The sequence below is a fragment of the Martes martes genome, assembly GCF_963455335.1.
Source record: "Martes martes genome assembly, chromosome: 4".
NCBI lineage: Eukaryota > Metazoa > Chordata > Mammalia > Carnivora > Mustelidae > Martes > Martes martes.
The window spans coordinates 21,073,438-21,089,809 of NC_137891.1; the positions used below are offsets into that span (position 1 = coordinate 21,073,438).

General features: G+C 44.3%; 1 protein-coding gene across 4 annotated transcripts in view; it reads left to right on the forward strand.

Moving 5' to 3' along the window:
* The window catches only part of SAMD12 (sterile alpha motif domain containing 12), a 381,557-nt gene extending 367,489 nt beyond the window's left edge, over positions 1–14,068 (forward strand). The window contains exon 5 of one of the 4 annotated variants that reach the window (XM_080802798.1): positions 13,393–14,068. In XM_080802798.1, the coding sequence (XP_080658924.1) occupies positions 13,393–13,415 (23 nt within the window). In that variant the 3' untranslated portion in view covers positions 13,416–14,068. The remainder of the gene's footprint in view (positions 1–13,392) is intronic. The other 3 variants (XM_080802799.1, XM_080802801.1, XM_080802800.1) reach the window with 3 other exon arrangements.
* The last annotated feature ends 2,304 nt before the right edge of the window (positions 14,069–16,372 follow it).

The window sequence follows — 16,372 nt, forward strand, 5'->3', positions numbered from 1 at the left end:
CAAGCACTGTTTCCGAATGGGATGCCTTGGAACAGGATCGCCCTCCTCCCTCCGAGCATTCTGGAAGCAGCACTGCTCTGGAGAGCAGGGACTGGGGGTCTAGACGGCTTCTCCTAAGAAAAATCTGCCTGGGGTTTGTCTTCTCTCTTGGGAATGATGGAACATGCAAGGTGCGGTAGCGACAACAGATTCTAGTCTCCTCTGCGATGCCACCAATACTTCCTTAAGGAGGTGGCCGTGTGTCAGAACTGGGAACCGGAGTGCCAGCTTCCAGCCTGGCCCCATCAGTTATTAGGGTGACCCAAACGCCGGGGCCCTTAGTTTTCTGGGTTTCAAAGTGTAGCTGATAATCCTATCTGTCTCAAAGCTATGAGACGGCTTAAAGGAATGAGGTCCAGAAATGCCATGGGAACAGCAGTTCTTGGCACATTAGGGTTCCACGACTGTTAGCTATTACTCTTCTTTCTTTTCTGTGTACCTTGCTTGGTTTCCTCATCCAAACGGAGATGATAAGACCAGTCTCAGCCCATTGCTTCTAGACCCTAATAGAATAAAATGCAATTAAATGTATGAAAGCAACTTGGAAGTTAAGTGCTGTGCAGTGGCAAGGTGGTGGAAGGGGTGTTAATGACCGTAGCCTTGGCCGGAAGGTAATCCCAGGGGCAGGAAGGTGGGCAGGTCGGGTCTCTCAAGGCTGCCGGCGGCAGGTGTGCATTGGTGAATGGCTTCCCTAGATGCGGTATGCCATAATGAAGGCCTGAGCATGTGACTGGTCCGAGATGGCATAAAGATGGGAACAGGAACATTTACTAAGCAAGAAATAAATAAGATTTAAGCCCCGAAGCCTTGCAAACGTAATTTCAAACATCATAGTCTTGGACATCTGGGCTCTATTACCTGAAATCCCATTAAACCTCCAGTTTCATAATTCTGTGTAGATCCTGGTAAATTGCAAGATCCTGCTGATGGCCACCAGCCAGTTCAAGCAATTAATCACAAGGGTCCCCGAGCAGGTTTGCGACTCATGCCAAGCGGATTCTTTAAGTGGAAACTGTGTACACAAAAGAAATAGCCCAATCCATGCAGTTTCATAGCAATGCACTTTGTAGCTCTGCCAACACAGAGAAATTATCTGTTATCATTAAGACATCCAAGCCTCATAACTTTTTCCTCAATGGAAATTAGTACTCACTAGCCCAGGGAAGATCCCCCAACCTCGTTAGCTGTAATATAGGCTGTAACCTGCTTAGAGCTGACAAATCAGTTTAGACAAAACGAAGCCCTACTGTTCCCCCACCCTCAACATTTTCTCATCTGGGGGAACTCAACTTGAACTGAGCTCATTTTCTTTTTAAACTTTTCTAGACTCCGTGGACTGTTTCCATATGCTCCGGTGTTCCAGACCAAAGGTCCAAAACACACGTAAAGAAATAACCTGGGAGCCAATATTCAGAATCCTGCTAGGCATACCCGAGTTGAAAGGGCCTGTAACAAAAGAATGATTTCTTCTAAGACTCCTTGCTTAGTTTTGCCAACTCAAAAGGGTTTATGTAAACGAGATAATCCTCTACACTTCAGAATGTTTATAAAGTCTTTCCTAATTACACTATTTTGTTTATAGAACGATTCTGGGAAAATGATGGAGAACAGAGGGAAGCCTTGAGCCCTTGCAACAGAAAGCAGGAAGGAGAGGTGGGGATCAGAATAAATTTACAATATGGGTGGGGGGGGATCTGTGGTTTCACCTGGTTTTTTTGTTTGTTTGTTTGTTTGTTTTTCTTTCTGAAATTTTTACTACATTTCTCAGGCTGTTTTCTACATTACAAAGCTGCTTTCCAGTAGAGTAGCCACCAGGCACATGTGATCATTTAAATTTAAATGAATTAAAATGAAATAAAATTTAAAATTAGTTTCCTCTAGGCGCCAGCCAGATGTCAAGTGCTCAGTAGCCACATGTGGCTAATGGCTGCCATATTGGGCAAAGCAGACACTGAACATCCCCATCCTTGAGGAGAGCTCTGCTGGGCTGAGCTGAGCTGCTATAGATTAAGAACTCTATGGTTTGCTGCTCACAATATGGTCCACAGACCAGCAGCACCGGTATCACCTAAGAGCTTGTTAGACCTGCATGATCAGCATTTTAACAAGATACCCAGGTGACTCATACGCACATTAAAATGTGAGAAGTACTGTTGTAAAATACCCTTCCACACTAAGACTCTGTATGGTGAAATCCATCATTGTTATCAGCACTACATGTTAATATTTATTTAGCTTGTATGGCATTAATTCAAAAAGACACTTTTGCCCCCTTGAGACTTGGCATGCAAAAGAAGAAGCACTAAGTATACCTTGTATACGCCTTTAGAAATGTGCTTCTCTCGTTCTCTCGTAAAAGCTGCAGGATCTGGAGAATTATTTTAAGTATGTTTTTTCTGAAGAAGTGAATCTTAGCGTTTTTCCAATGAAGAAACTATTGGATTGCTCCAGAGAGAAGCCTTTGAGATTAAAATAAGATTAAATAGACAAAGAGGGATATAGATGAACTTAAAAAAGAAAAAAACAGAAGGAAAAGGAACTTGACTTACTCTGTTGACATCCTCCTCTGGGAGTGAGGTGGGAAGCAGGAGCAACGGGAGAAATTAGGAGACAGTCCCTCAGAATATAATCTGCCGACCGCTCCTGCCATTGTGGAGATGGAGGGGAATGTCAACGGCAACTTGGATGGAACCTCAAGGCATATTTTCATGCTCTCACATGAGATTCATTGTTTGTGCCAATGGATAGAGTTTTCTTCTGGAAGGTTCTGCAGGCTTTTACAGTGGCTGTTGGAATTTAATGACTTGAAATGCTTGCCTCTGTCCAGTGCAAAGAATGGAACCACTGGGTTACCTCCTACTAATTGTCTGTACAAACGCGTCCCTGCTGAGAGCATCTGGCCTGATGATACTTTTTCCCAGAAAAGCATCAAATCAGATCCCTGTGGTGCAAGATGGCAGCCGCTGTTGTCAGCAGTTCTCGTTCCAAACGGTCATAAAGTGGATGAGGTTTTTGTTATTTTCCTGGGGAAATCATGCCCTGAGAGCCAGAAGTTATAGGTGTCCTGGGTTATCACAGAAAATTTGTGGAGGTCAGATGCTTATATATACTGAAATTTCTTTTTCTTTTTAAATATTTTACTTATTTACTTGACCGAGAGAAAGAAAGAGAGAGGGCACAAGAAAGAGGAGGGGCAGAGGGAGAGGGAGAAGCAGGCAGCCCAACACAGGGCTGGATCCCAGGACCCTGGGGTCATGACGTGAGCTGCAGGCAGACACTTAACTGACTGATCCCCCCATGTACCCCTACACTGAAGCTTCTGAACCAGCTCTCATTGGAGAACAGTACTATGGCCCCCAAGCAAATTCTGCCCCTAGTTTTAAGTAACTACTAACCTTACTCATGTAGCTTAGACAGTACGTTCATTCAACAAACATTTCAAGAGTCCCTTTGGTATTCTAGGCTTTCTTCCACACACTCCAGAACGACAAGAAGATATATTCTTTGGCCAAAGAAGCTTGGGGTCAGGAGCAGGGGTGCTTAGAGAGTGGTCCTAGCAACATCAGTGTTCCTGCAAGCTTGTTAGAAATGCACATTCACAGACACACTCCAGACCTACTGAATCGGATTCTTTCCATGTGAGGCTCAAAATCTATGCCTTTACCAAGCCCTCCAGGGGATTTTTCATAGAATAAAGTGTGACGGGGTACCTGGGTGGCTCAGTGGGTTAAAGCCTCTGCCTTTGGCTTAGGTCATGATCCCAGGGTCCTGGGATCGAGCCCCGCCTCGGACTCTCTGCTCTGCGGGGAGCCTGCTTCTCCCTCTCTCTCTGCCTGCCTCTCTGCCTACTTGTGATCTCTGTCAAATAAATAAATAAAATCTTTAAAAAAAAAAAAGAAGAAGAAAGTGTGACAAGCATTTGTTTATAGACAGACACGTCATCAGGTGATTCTAATACAGTATGATACGTACAGTGATACAGATATGAAACTCCACGAGCCCCAGAGCCCCCCAGGCAATGCTGGGCATTTTAGTAAATACTCAATGGAATGAATGTTGCTTGCTTGCTTGCTTGCTTGCTTGGTGCATGAATCAACCTGTAGAGATGAAAGAAGACTGGGACAGTGGAGCATGCCTAGGTTCTGGGACTTTGAGTGGGCTGGGTGGCTTGCTCAGGCCTCACGGCTCTTGTCTTGTCCCATTCTAAAATCCGATGTTTGAATCGCTGCCCTGGATTCTAGCCACGATGGTTGGTATTTTATTACATGAACCAGACAAGACTGTAAACCAAATTTCCGCTCGGTCTACACACTTTTCTCTCTCTGAAGGACAAGTAACTGCTGTTTAAGTACTGGGGAAAGGACAGCGTGCTTCCGTGGAGTTGTGCCCGGCGGGCCTCCCGAGAATCACATAGAGGTCTGCAGACCTCCCCCTGGACATTCTGAATCCGTGGAAATGGGGAGAGGCTGGACAAGATTACGATTTTAAGAAGATCCTTAAGATGAATCTGATGCAGGCAAGTTTGAGAACCTGTGGCCGAAATGCCGGCGTGGCTAAACCCTGGAATCCAGAGACTCCGTTTAACCCACAGAAACCAGAGTTGACTTCTGTTAGGTTTTGAGTCACGTAGGGTAGAAGAGCAGTTTTACTTGTCGCAGAGCAGTCAGGGAACAAATACCGTGTCTTTGTTTTCTTTCCTTGGCTGAGGAAAAGGAGAGGGACAGCTTGCAGACAAGTGCATTCTTTCACTCATCTGTGTGTGTGTGTGTGTGTGTGTGTGGCTTCATCTCTTGGCCTTCTAAAACCCCAGAGAGAGGTGACAGCCCAGGCCAAGGAGGACTGCAAAGCCAGCTGCAGGAAGACTCCTCTTCCAGTATTTGGAGCCACTAGAGGGTGGGGGGGTGGAGGCCAAGGCCTTGCTACCCCATCTAGCTATAAACACTTGCCTGAAAATGTTCCCCTGGGGCCTGGGGACTGCGCATTTCCTGCTTAGCGCTTCCAGAATCAACAGGCCCTGACATGTCATAACCAGATCGGGGGTCATAGCCTGGCCTAACGCACAGCAACTTCCTTCATCTGTGGAGTGAGGTCACGGCATCTACCTGCTCGAGTTGCTGCACAGTAGATGCAGGTCATTAGCATGATGCTACGCATGTGGTCAGTAGTTGGTTAACCTTGGTGCTTACTATTATGGGCATTGTTGTCTATAGACTCTGTGTTAGTGTTCTCCAGAGAAGCAGAACCCGTAAGAGGTCTTGGTTCTTCAACAGCAGATAATAGCAATCTATCTGTATCTACCTATGTCTCTAGTTCTTGAGAGATAGACGAGTCTATCTCGAAAGTGCACATGGGGAGAGAGATGTCAGATGAATGGATGGATGGATGGATGGATGGATAGATAAAGGAGTTGTTATAAGGAACTGGCTCACACAATTATGGAGGCTGAGAAGGCCCAAGATCTGCAAGCTGGACACCCAGGAAAGCTGACGGTATAAGGTATAGTTGAAGTCTGACTCTGAGTTCAAAGTAAGAAGACCAGTGTCCCAACTCAAAGATAGAAAGAGAGGCGTAGAGAGTGAATTCTTCCTTATTTGGCTTTTTTTTTTTAAGAATTTTTTTCTTCTTCTTTTTCTTTTTTTTTTTTTTTAAATTCCAGTATAGTTAACAGTGTTCTATTAGTTTTAGTTGTACAATATAGTGATTCAGCAGTTCTATCCGTGACTCGTGACTCGGTGCTCATCAGGATAAGTGCAATCTTAATCCCCTTCACTTACTTCACCCATTCCCCCTCCCCCTCTGGTAATCATCCGTTCTCTCTAGTTTAGGGTCTGTTTTTTGGTTTGTCTCTTTTTTCTTTGTGCATTTGTTTCATTTCTTAAATTCCACATATGAGTGAGATCACATGGTATTTGTCTTTCTCTGACTTATTCACTCAGCCATATCCTCTCTAGATCCATCCATGTTGTTGCAAATGGCAGGATCTCATTCTTCTTCCTAGGGAATCCTTACTCAGCCTTTGTTCTCCTCTGGCCTTGCACTGATTGGAGGGGGACCACCCATCTACTGTACTCAGTCTACTGATTCATATGTTAATCTCATCCTGGAACACCCTCAACAGAACACACCCAGAATAATGTTTAACCTGATATCAGGGCACCCTGTGGCCCCGTGGGGTTGACACCTTACAGCATCGCTGTAGTTTCCAGGTTACTAGGGTTTACGAGAAGTTACAAGCTAGTTTGACTGCATCATCTGTTTTCTCACGCATAACCCAAGTCCTCTGCCAGGCTGATACTCATTTTGGCCAAGATTTGGACCTCGATTTTCATGCAGTCAGGGAGTTAGAGTTAATTTCTTAATCATACTCTCAGGGGGCAAACACTCCCCCCAAACTATGAGGGTGGGGGATTGGGGGGCGGGGGCAGGCAGTGGCAGCAATGAAACCAGCGCAAGGACCCTTAGCAGGGCTGAGCTTTATTGCCACATAAATCCCCCTTTGTCCTTTTCTCTCCTGACTTCTCCCCTACATGCTTACTAATTAATTGAGCATACCTGTTTAAATCATCCAATCTTGATTCGTATAATGGTATACCTGCGAGGGTTCTAAAAGTTAGAAATGATTTAGTATTAGAGGTTTTGATTACACTGAATATAAAATTAAATAAAGTGAGCAAATGATGAGTAGAAGGAGTGAGGTTTGAACTCAGCCTTACATCCTGTGCACACAGCAGGCACGCTTACGTTGGTTTTATCTTGGCCTATTTTGGGAGGGATATATTTGGCTCACAACCAGGAAGACAAGATAAACAAGGACCTGTATCCTCTAAACCAGCCACAGCACTCTTGGCAGGTTGGGCTGGATAATTCTTTGATGGGGGGTGAGCCAGTAGGGGGAGGTCTGTCCTAACGCAATTCTAGGAGGTCTAGTAGGGTCTCTGGTCTCTACCCACCAGATGCAGTATTTGTGTCTGTGGACACAACCAAAAGTGTCTCTGGACAGTAAGATGTCCCTTTGGGGTGTAGGAGGGATGACACCCAGTGGAGAATTACTGCTCTAAGCCTGGGGAAGATTTCAGACTGTTAAATAGGAGTGCACGAGCTTTCTCTGGGTCAAACCTCTGATTTATGGCATTTTATGTATAGGCTTCCCATTTGATGAGCTTTCCTTTATACACACCCAGCTACTTGCTTTCTCTCCGGCATTCCTATTGGGAGTTAAGGAATTTGCTTTCTTATTGAGTCAGGAAAGCATTGTGGTGAGAACAGATCTAGGTTCTAGTCTCGGCCCTGTACCCTCTAGAGTTAGGACTGTGAGGAGTTAATGAACCTGACCTCATTTTTTTCCAGGTGTATTGAGAAGATCTTATAATTCAGGCCTCAAAGATGGTGGTGAAGAGCCAAGAGTGACGGCCTGTAGAACTTTTGTGGGCCCACTGTAGTGGCTCAACAAATGTTAGTTCTGCTAACGCAACTGTGGCTCTCACAACTTTGGAATGTGCCTCTCACACCTGACACATCAAAATGCAGTTCAGGTCCACTCCCAAAGTCCTCTAAGTTGAGTCACATAAAAGACACTTTCAGGTAGAGGATATGACCCTTTTATTTATTTATTTGTTTGCCTATTTTATGGCTCCTCCTTTTGAGCGGAAGACACTGAACAACCCCTTTAAGAAGTGGTCTTACTGCTTTCCTTCAGCCCGGGAGAGGTAAGGCTGCCTGTGTACCGCATCTTTTCTTCCTCCCTAAAGAAACTAATCCCACCAGCCTCCTGCGGCTGGATACATTCGTCTCGGATCTGTTCTCGAATCCTCCTCCAGGCTGACCCTCGCCTCTCTGGCCCCTTCCTGCCTTTGATGTGAAATCTCCTTATCATAGAACTGTCCGTCAATGTCTGCACTCATTTAGGGGAGAGTGGAAGCCAGGGAATGTTGACTGTGGTCTTGGCAGGTGAGGAGAGTGTTACCCTTCTCCTGAAGGGTACAAAGGCTTGACACGACCCCCCTATCCCCCCCTCCCCCCACCACCCTCCATGGGGGCCTCTTTTTCCTGGCCCCCAGCTGTGACGTTGGAACATTGCCTTATTTGTATTTCTTGTTGCTCTAAGGAATTTGGGGAATGTGTGGTGATAATAATAATAAATAGTAGCCATCACTCAGCAGATATTTGCTATTGGCCAAACACCATGCAAAGTGTTTTTTCTGTGAGCCCCTGTTATCAATTCCAGCAACCGAGAAAGGTGGGGATTCCGATCACGATTTTAAAGGTGAAGAAACTGAGGGCTGGACAAATTCATGGTTTCAACATAGTATGGCTGGTAAATGGTGAGCCTGGGATGTCAACCCAGATCTGCCTGATTCCAGAGCCTGTGCCCTTAATCGCTGGACTTAAATGCTTCTCTGCTCGTCCCAGACTCTGGAGCCATTGGACTTAGGAGGTGATTAGTTCTCAGAATGCCTGAATCGTCATGTTGACCCACCAAGCAGAGATCTGAGAAAGAGCCCTTTACCAAGTGTTAGCTGCAGAGCCATAAAGAGCCGGCACTGGCATGCACACGTGTCTTCAGTCCTTAGGTGGCAAGAAAGGAACTGAAGTGATCCCCCTCTCCATTACGCAGACCTGAGCTACAGGATGAAATGTCCTATAAAATTAGGCATTGATTTAAGCCAGAAAGAATGAAAAGAAAAAAAAAAACTTGCCTTCTCCAACATCATTCCTTTCTTCATTAATTTCACTATTCATTTAGCACTTTCTGTACACCTGCCACTTTGCCCTAGGAAGACACATGCTCAAAAGACATGGCACCAACCTCAAAAAATTTAGGAGAGATGGATACAGTAAAGTGTTCCTGGTGGGTTTGGTTTCAGATGCCATGCTGGCTGATGGGGGCTGCTGTCCGCTACATCTAGGGGAAAGATGTCTTTGTAAAGAATGTGACATGTAAGGTGGTCTCGGAAAATGGAGGGCTAAGCGTTCACTAGTGTTAGAGGGTGTGCGAAGAAGGTCCCTACCCAAGAGGAAAGGCTGAGCAAAGGCTGTGAACGAGTCAGTGTATATGAGGAGCTGGAAGGAATCTGGGATGGCCGAAGCCCAGGGGATGGAACCCAAAAAGTGCACCCCTTTCTCCGTTGAAAGAGCCAGAGCCATCAAATGCAACCTGCCAGTTAGCATGTTGACCTCAGGTTGCTTCCCTATACCTGAAGACACGATTCCAGTTGCAGACCAAAGAAGTCTTGAGCAAAGGGATGACAGCAGAGCCCTTCACTGTACCTTTGTGATAGGAAGACAGTGGCTCAAGCCTTACCCTAGGCAAACACCTTCACATACAACCTGAGTACACAGAGGCCCCTTGCTGCCTCATAAAGCCCAACTCAATGCGGTGACACATTCAAATGAAAGACAACTAACCACAACAGCATCAAAGAGCACTAAATTCTTTACTGATTCCATGGAAAGATGGTCAAGGGGGCATGACACCATAGCATGCTCTTCTCCTTGGCCAGCCCTTTTCCGAAGGCCTGACTCACTGGGCAGCCCTCACTTTGAGTCCCTGTGTCACTCCCCAAACTCCCACTTTGTTTCTCAGTGGCTTCTACTACTGTGTGTGTTCATGCCTTAGAGGAGTAGCCCTCTGTTCTTCCTATCATCTCTGTCTTTGTCATATAAATTTAAGTCTTCAATTTTCTTCTGTGCCCAGCAAGGCCCTTTATTGTGCTGAGTGGGCTTATGGTTGTGGATGAACACAGAAACCTACTTAGGAGAGAGGAGAATGGGAAAGGTTCTGAATATTTATACTTGACATATATGTCCCAGTCATTCCTGCGTGTCACTAGAATGGGAAATACCTAAGACTGAGTACAGTACTTGGGTACTGAGTACAGTACACAAGCTGTGTGACCTTGGTGAGTAATACCTCTGGGCCTTAATTTCCTTATCCATAAAATGGGACTATTCCTACCTATCCTAAGAAGTGCACAGGGGAACCACAGTTGAAAGAGCTTTGAAATACAATGGGCTCATCTTATGTTCATGTGAGGTTATTAGAGCCTAAAACTAGACACATCCGTTTTCTATCAGCTATTACAGGTTCATGTGAAAAATGTGGTTATTTAGGAAAGCAACAACTATGATAAGCCTAGTTATCAACTCCTGATTCAGGATCCAATATAGAGATCCAGTATAATTAATTAGGTTCCCTATTATCAATAATTCACTTCTAAATTTTATTTTGTGGTTACTCTTAAAAATAATTTTCTGAAGTCACATATTTTACCAGAGCTGATTTCTTTAAAGTAGTTTCAGAGGTAGAGTTTAGTGATTCATCAGTTGCATATAATACCCAGTGCTCATTACATTACGTGCCCTCCTTAATGCCCATCACCCAGTTACCCCATCCCCCCACCTGCCTCCCCTCCAGCAACCCTCAGTTTGTTTCCCAGAATTAAGAGTCTTCTATGGTTTGTCTTCCTCTTTGATTTTGTCTTATTTTATTTTTCCATCCCTTCCCCTATGGTCATCTGTTTTGTTTTTAAATTCCACATATGAGTGAAATCATATGATATTTGTCTTTCTCTGACTTATTTCGCTCAACATAATACCCTCTATTTCCATCCACATCTTTGCAAAATGGCAAGACTTCATTCTTTTTTATGGCTGAGTAATATTCCATTGTGTATTTATATACCACATCTTCTGTTGGTAGACATCTTGGGCTCTTCCCATAGTTTGGCTATTGTGGACATTGCTGCTATAAACACTGGGGTGCAGGTGCCCCTTTGAATCATAATGTTTGTATCCTTTGGGTAAATACCTAGTAGGGCAATTGCTAGGTCACAGGGTAACTCTATTTTTTTTTAGGAACCTCCATACTGTTTCCAGAGTAGCTGTACCAGTTTGCATTTCCCCCAACACTGGAAGAGGGTTCCCCTTTATCCACATCCTCGCCAGCATCTGTTGTTTCCTGAGTTACTAATTTTAGCCATTCTGCCAGTATAAGGTAGTATCTTATTGTGGTTTTGATTCGTATTTCCCTGATGCTAAGTGATGTTGAACATTTTTTCATGTGTCTGTTGGCCATTTGTATGTCTTTGGAGAAATGTCTGTTCATGTCTTCTGCCCATTTCTTGACTAGAGTATTTGTAATTTGGGTGTTGAGTTTGATAAATTCTTTATGGATTTTGGATACTAGCCCTTTATCTGATAAGGCATTTGCAAATATCTTCTCTCATTCTGTAGGTTGTGTTTTAGTTTTGTTGACTGTTTCCTTTGTTGTGCAAAAGCTTTTTATCTTGATGAAATCCCAATAGTTCATTTTTGCTTTTGTTTCCCTTACTTTTGAAGACGTGTCTAGCAAGAAGTTGCTGCAGCCGAGGTCAAAGAGGTTGCTATCCGTGTTCTCCTCTACAGTCTTGATGGTTTCTTGTCTCACATTTAGGTCTTTCAACCATTTTGAGTTTATTTTTGTGTATGGTATAAGAAAACGGTCCAGTTTCATTCTTCTGCATGTCACTCCCCAATTTTCCCACCACTATTTGTTGAAGAGACTGTCTTTTTTCCATTGGATATTCTTTCCTGCTTTGGCAAAGATTAGTTGACCATAGAATTGAGGGTCCATTTCTGGGTTCTCTACTCTAGAGATGATTTTAGCAAAAATCCCAAAAGGATGCTATACTGTGTCTGGGTCCCAGAAATCCATGTGGATCTTCTAGACTGCACTGTTCCCTTGCAGGCTGACCTGGATAAAAGATTCATATTCATCTTGGTTTCCATTCCCACTTCAATGTGACTGGAGTGTTATCTCTTAATGGAACTGCAAAGTAGTTATTTTGGAGGTCGTATTAGTATGAGTATGGATGCTTAGGCTAGTCAGTGCTCCTTGGTCCCATCTGCATTCTTCTGAACCTAATTTTTGTGGTTTTGCAAAATATTTAAGGCAACAATAATAAAAATCCTAGCATTTTCATCATTTCACTTAGAGTTCTTTTCTGCGCATATGTGTAAGTTTTGCACTGTAGTGTATTGTAACTGTTTACCACGTAGCTACATAATCATCATAATTATTACTTTGGTAGTTACACAGGTATCCATCTTGTTAATGCACCCTCATTTACTTACCCTACATTTTCAACAATGGGAGACTCATTTTCCAATTTTTCCACTATTACAAATAACCTTTAGGTTATATATCTGTGCATATAGTTTCTCTCATTTTTTTAGATTATTTCCTTAGGATACACTTCTTGAATGGGAACAGTGACTCAAAGAATGTGAATTTTTAATAGTTTCTAAATAAATTGACATTATTTTTCCAATTTACAATGCCATCAGCAATATATTAGTATTCTACTTTCATTATAACCTTATCAGTAGCATTACTATTTTATATTTAGTATGCTTAAATAGTACCTTACTTTTGTGTTTGCATTTTCTCAAAAATAGCAAGTTTTAATCAAACATTTGCTTATAAATTGTAGTTCTCTCGAAAAGCCTCAGTAGTTTTGTTTTGTTTTGTTTTTCTTTTTTTAACATCAAGAGCTCTTGGCTTTCTTTCTTTCCCATTGCCCAAGAGTTTTGTGTATTAAATAAAGCTGATGTTGGTATGTTTCTAACAAAACATTCAGTGGCACTCCCATATTAATAAATGATCACCTGTGTATAAGGAACTATGCGGAGGACTCAGATAAAATGATAGGAAATTTATAAAATAAAGAGTTGCAAAACCCAGGAAGATATATCTGCACCAAAGTCAAATGCAAGGTTGCAATACAGGTCGTTCAATCTCTGGTCAGACTTTGATGACTTTCTCTGTCCCTGACCTGCTGCTCAACCAGTCTCACTTTTCAACTAGCAAACTCAGGAGCTCCAGCCATACTGCTTCCAACGTTTCCTTCTAAGTTTTATCCCAGGAAAGCTGCCTGATAAAGAAAACCATTATTATCACCCCACCTCACACGCACACGCACACGCACACGCAAATGCTTTCATTCCTCTCCCAATCGGATCCTGTTCCCAATCAGGTAAATACATGAAACTCCATAATGTGCAAAATGGTTTCCCAAATCACAGACCAGTGAGGGATGAAGGCCAGTTCCAGAGACCTGATTTTGCCCTGCCTTCCAGGCACCGTCGCCAGTCCCTGAGACAGATGTCTTCCATGTCCTGCCAAATGGTGGAAGAACATTCCAAGAAGACAGACCACCCTAAATTTGTCCTGGAGTTGAGCAACTGTTATCTCTGTTCGAGATCTCTCTTTGACCTGCGGATGTCAGAGTTTGCTTGAGTAGGATCATTGCTACATACCGGTAACTGGGAACATAAAGGAATGACTCACTGCGTTTCTCCCTTTTCCTCTTACAGCCTCAACCGAGGGTTCTCCATAAACGTGGTTAGCCTTCCGAGCTGCTGTCCTGCCAGTTGATATGAACGTGGCCTGTTCCTCACAGAAAGACTAACTCATGGCACTGCCAGAAGATCTCCATGGAGCACTGACAGATGAACCAGATTAACTGAAAAAACTCCCATTCGGTCAAGATCATGGGCTTTGGAAAATCTTAGTTTGCTGTGGATTTTAAAATGAGGTGCATAATATACAGTGCCAACTTGCTCCAAGTGGTCATTGGCAGACCATTAGCTGGAAAATTGCTTCCAGTTTTCATCACTGTGCATAACTCAAGCTCCCTTAGGGGAGCTGTCTGTGCCCTTCACTAGAAGTCCTATTTTAGCATGGCAACTACTGGATTATTTTATTATGTGTGCAGATGGCATGATGTGTTAGACAAAAAAAAAATCACAGCAGTTCTGCAATCTCAGTGGAAGCGTTCACGATACTCTGCCCTGGTAGGAATGTAAACATGTCTTGATTATGTTAGTTACGATGTCTAAAGGTATTCTGTCCAACTCTTAAGCACTTTACATGAGAACACGACACCAAAACCAATCAGCACGTCCAGTACACGTGGGAAAACAAGTATTCTCTCTCTCTCTCTCTCTCTCTTTTTTTTTCCTTTTATAAATCTTGTCTTCTTTCTGGCTCAGACTGTCCAAGACAAGCTCCGCTCCCGCCGTATCCGCAGTCATCTGCGGTACATTGGGGTAACCATGGCCACGATACCGTTCAACTTGACCTGTCGATACTTTACGCAACCAGTTGGGTTTCTTGCTGTGCCAAAGGGGAGGAGAAGCGGTCTGGTGGCTGAAGTATCTTAGGTCTTGGTTCCTGGCACCGGGGCCCAACTCAGCACATCTACACGCAGACAAACATAGGAGGCTTCTAGGCGGCCAGGGTACACATTCGCTCCTTCTACAGCGGAGTGCTTTCAGAGAACAAAAGGGGGTGGCTCTTTAATCAAAGACCGTGGTGGGTTGAGGGAAAGGGCAGCAGAATGCAGTTTTCCTGTGTGGTCTGACTTGACAACGTTAGGAAACTTTTTGGGTCAAGTTTAAATCACAGCTCCCAGAAGAGGAGGAACAGCAAGTGTCCCCCTGCGAGCCTGAAGAAGGAAAAGGGCCCAGTCCACAGCACGTCGCTGCCTCAGCAGGGAACCTGCTAGTCCCCTTGAATCTTTTCTGGGATTATATCCACAATTAATTATTTTTTTTACTATGTCTTACAACAAAGCACAGTCAACCCAATTTTTGCTTGTCTTTGGGCATTAGAGAGATGTCCATATTGGCCAACCCTAACTAACGCTTTAGCTTTCCCCCCCCCCCGCCCCCGGAAATAGAAACTTGGTTCAATTGAAAATTCAGCAGATATGTTCTGCGTACCCACAATCCCAGTCTGGGACTTACAGGTGTCAGAGGCTTTTCTTTAAGTATGCATACGCACCCTGGGACCCTGCCGGCACAAGGAAATTTGGCATTTTGGGGGGGGTTGCCATACACGCACTCATGGTCTGCTCTCCCCTTGTGGAGGGGGGTGGATCTCAGGAAATGCACAGCACATTGGAAAATGCCCCCAGCTGAGATCTGGAAAGTTGACAAGAGAAGGGAAAGAGACCCAAATATCCCATAGGATGACTCATCACAAACCCTTGAGGCTGTGTTGCCAAAGAAGGGGGCTTCCGAGAGGGAACTCGGAGGAGTGTCAGTCACCACCAAGATCTGGCCTTTCATGGGTCAGCACCAGGACCGTCAGGCTCTCACAAACCATAATTCTTTACAAATCCAGAATCGGGCAGCCAAACCGTGACTGCAAGAGCCCCTGGAGAGAACACTCTGCTCTCTCCTGCCCACCTCCTGAGCATCTGTTCCAACAGCAAGGCTTCCTTCTTCTTTCATCCTTTCTTTTATTTAGCAAGGAGCTAAATAAAAGTGTCGAGCACCTACTATGTGCCAAGCATTGCATTGGGATATCAATAGAGTACAAGGCCAACTCTCCATGCCCTTCTGAAACAGTATCTGCTCCCCCTAGACAGTGCCCCCAACCCGGCTTTCCCACAGTGCAAACAGAATTCAGACAGCATTCACCCCCCCACCAGAGTAAGCGCGCAAAATGCACACGGCAGCAGGAAGGGGCCTTGGCCAAGGAAGGAGACAATGGAGGAAGAGGTAGTATAGCATCAAGTCACATGTTACCATCCTTGTGTACAGCCAAGCCTTCCCGGGCCCAGACTTAGCTGGTAAGAGCTTCCCAAGTCAGCATTCAGTTGCGCTCCTGGCTATTCACCCTGGTCATCTGTGTTCCCCTCCTCTATACAGGCACAACCGCTGGTCATGATGCTGGATTCTCTGAAGCTCCAGTTCTCAACGGAGTCCTGGAGACCGATAATAGGGTCTCCGGAGTCCAAAAGAACTGTCAGGTGCTGAGGTGCTGTAGCTAGGAATTGATTGGTTTATGAATTCAGGGTCATTCCGAAACTATGGCTAACAACCCTGAAAGGCTGAACACACCTTATGGTACAGATGGTCATTAAATGATGGTGGTTCAACCTTCCTTCCTTTGGCTTTCGCAAAATATGTTCTGAACAATTAAATAAGGAGAGTTTCCTAGCCTTTTTTTTTTTTTTTCAGTCAAAAGTGTACTGACAGATTATTAGAGGGTGATGGGTAAGGGTGGAGATGGGGAAAGGCAAACTTGAAGACCATGAAAGAACCCAGTTGAAGATGGCATCTCTATAAATGCCTTAATTCCTGGCGTACCAGGCATTTGTTTATGAGCCACGACGTGTTTTCCAAACCGTCAACCTCATTTTGAAGTCATCTGTGAGGGGATGGTTTGGAAACATGGCGGCCTAAGAAGCTGAGTGGTCACTTGTTAAACCAGCAAAATGGAGAAATGACTTCCTTCCCAGCCTTCAGGGTCTTAGTTCTGTGTTGATCCACAATTTCCCCGTCA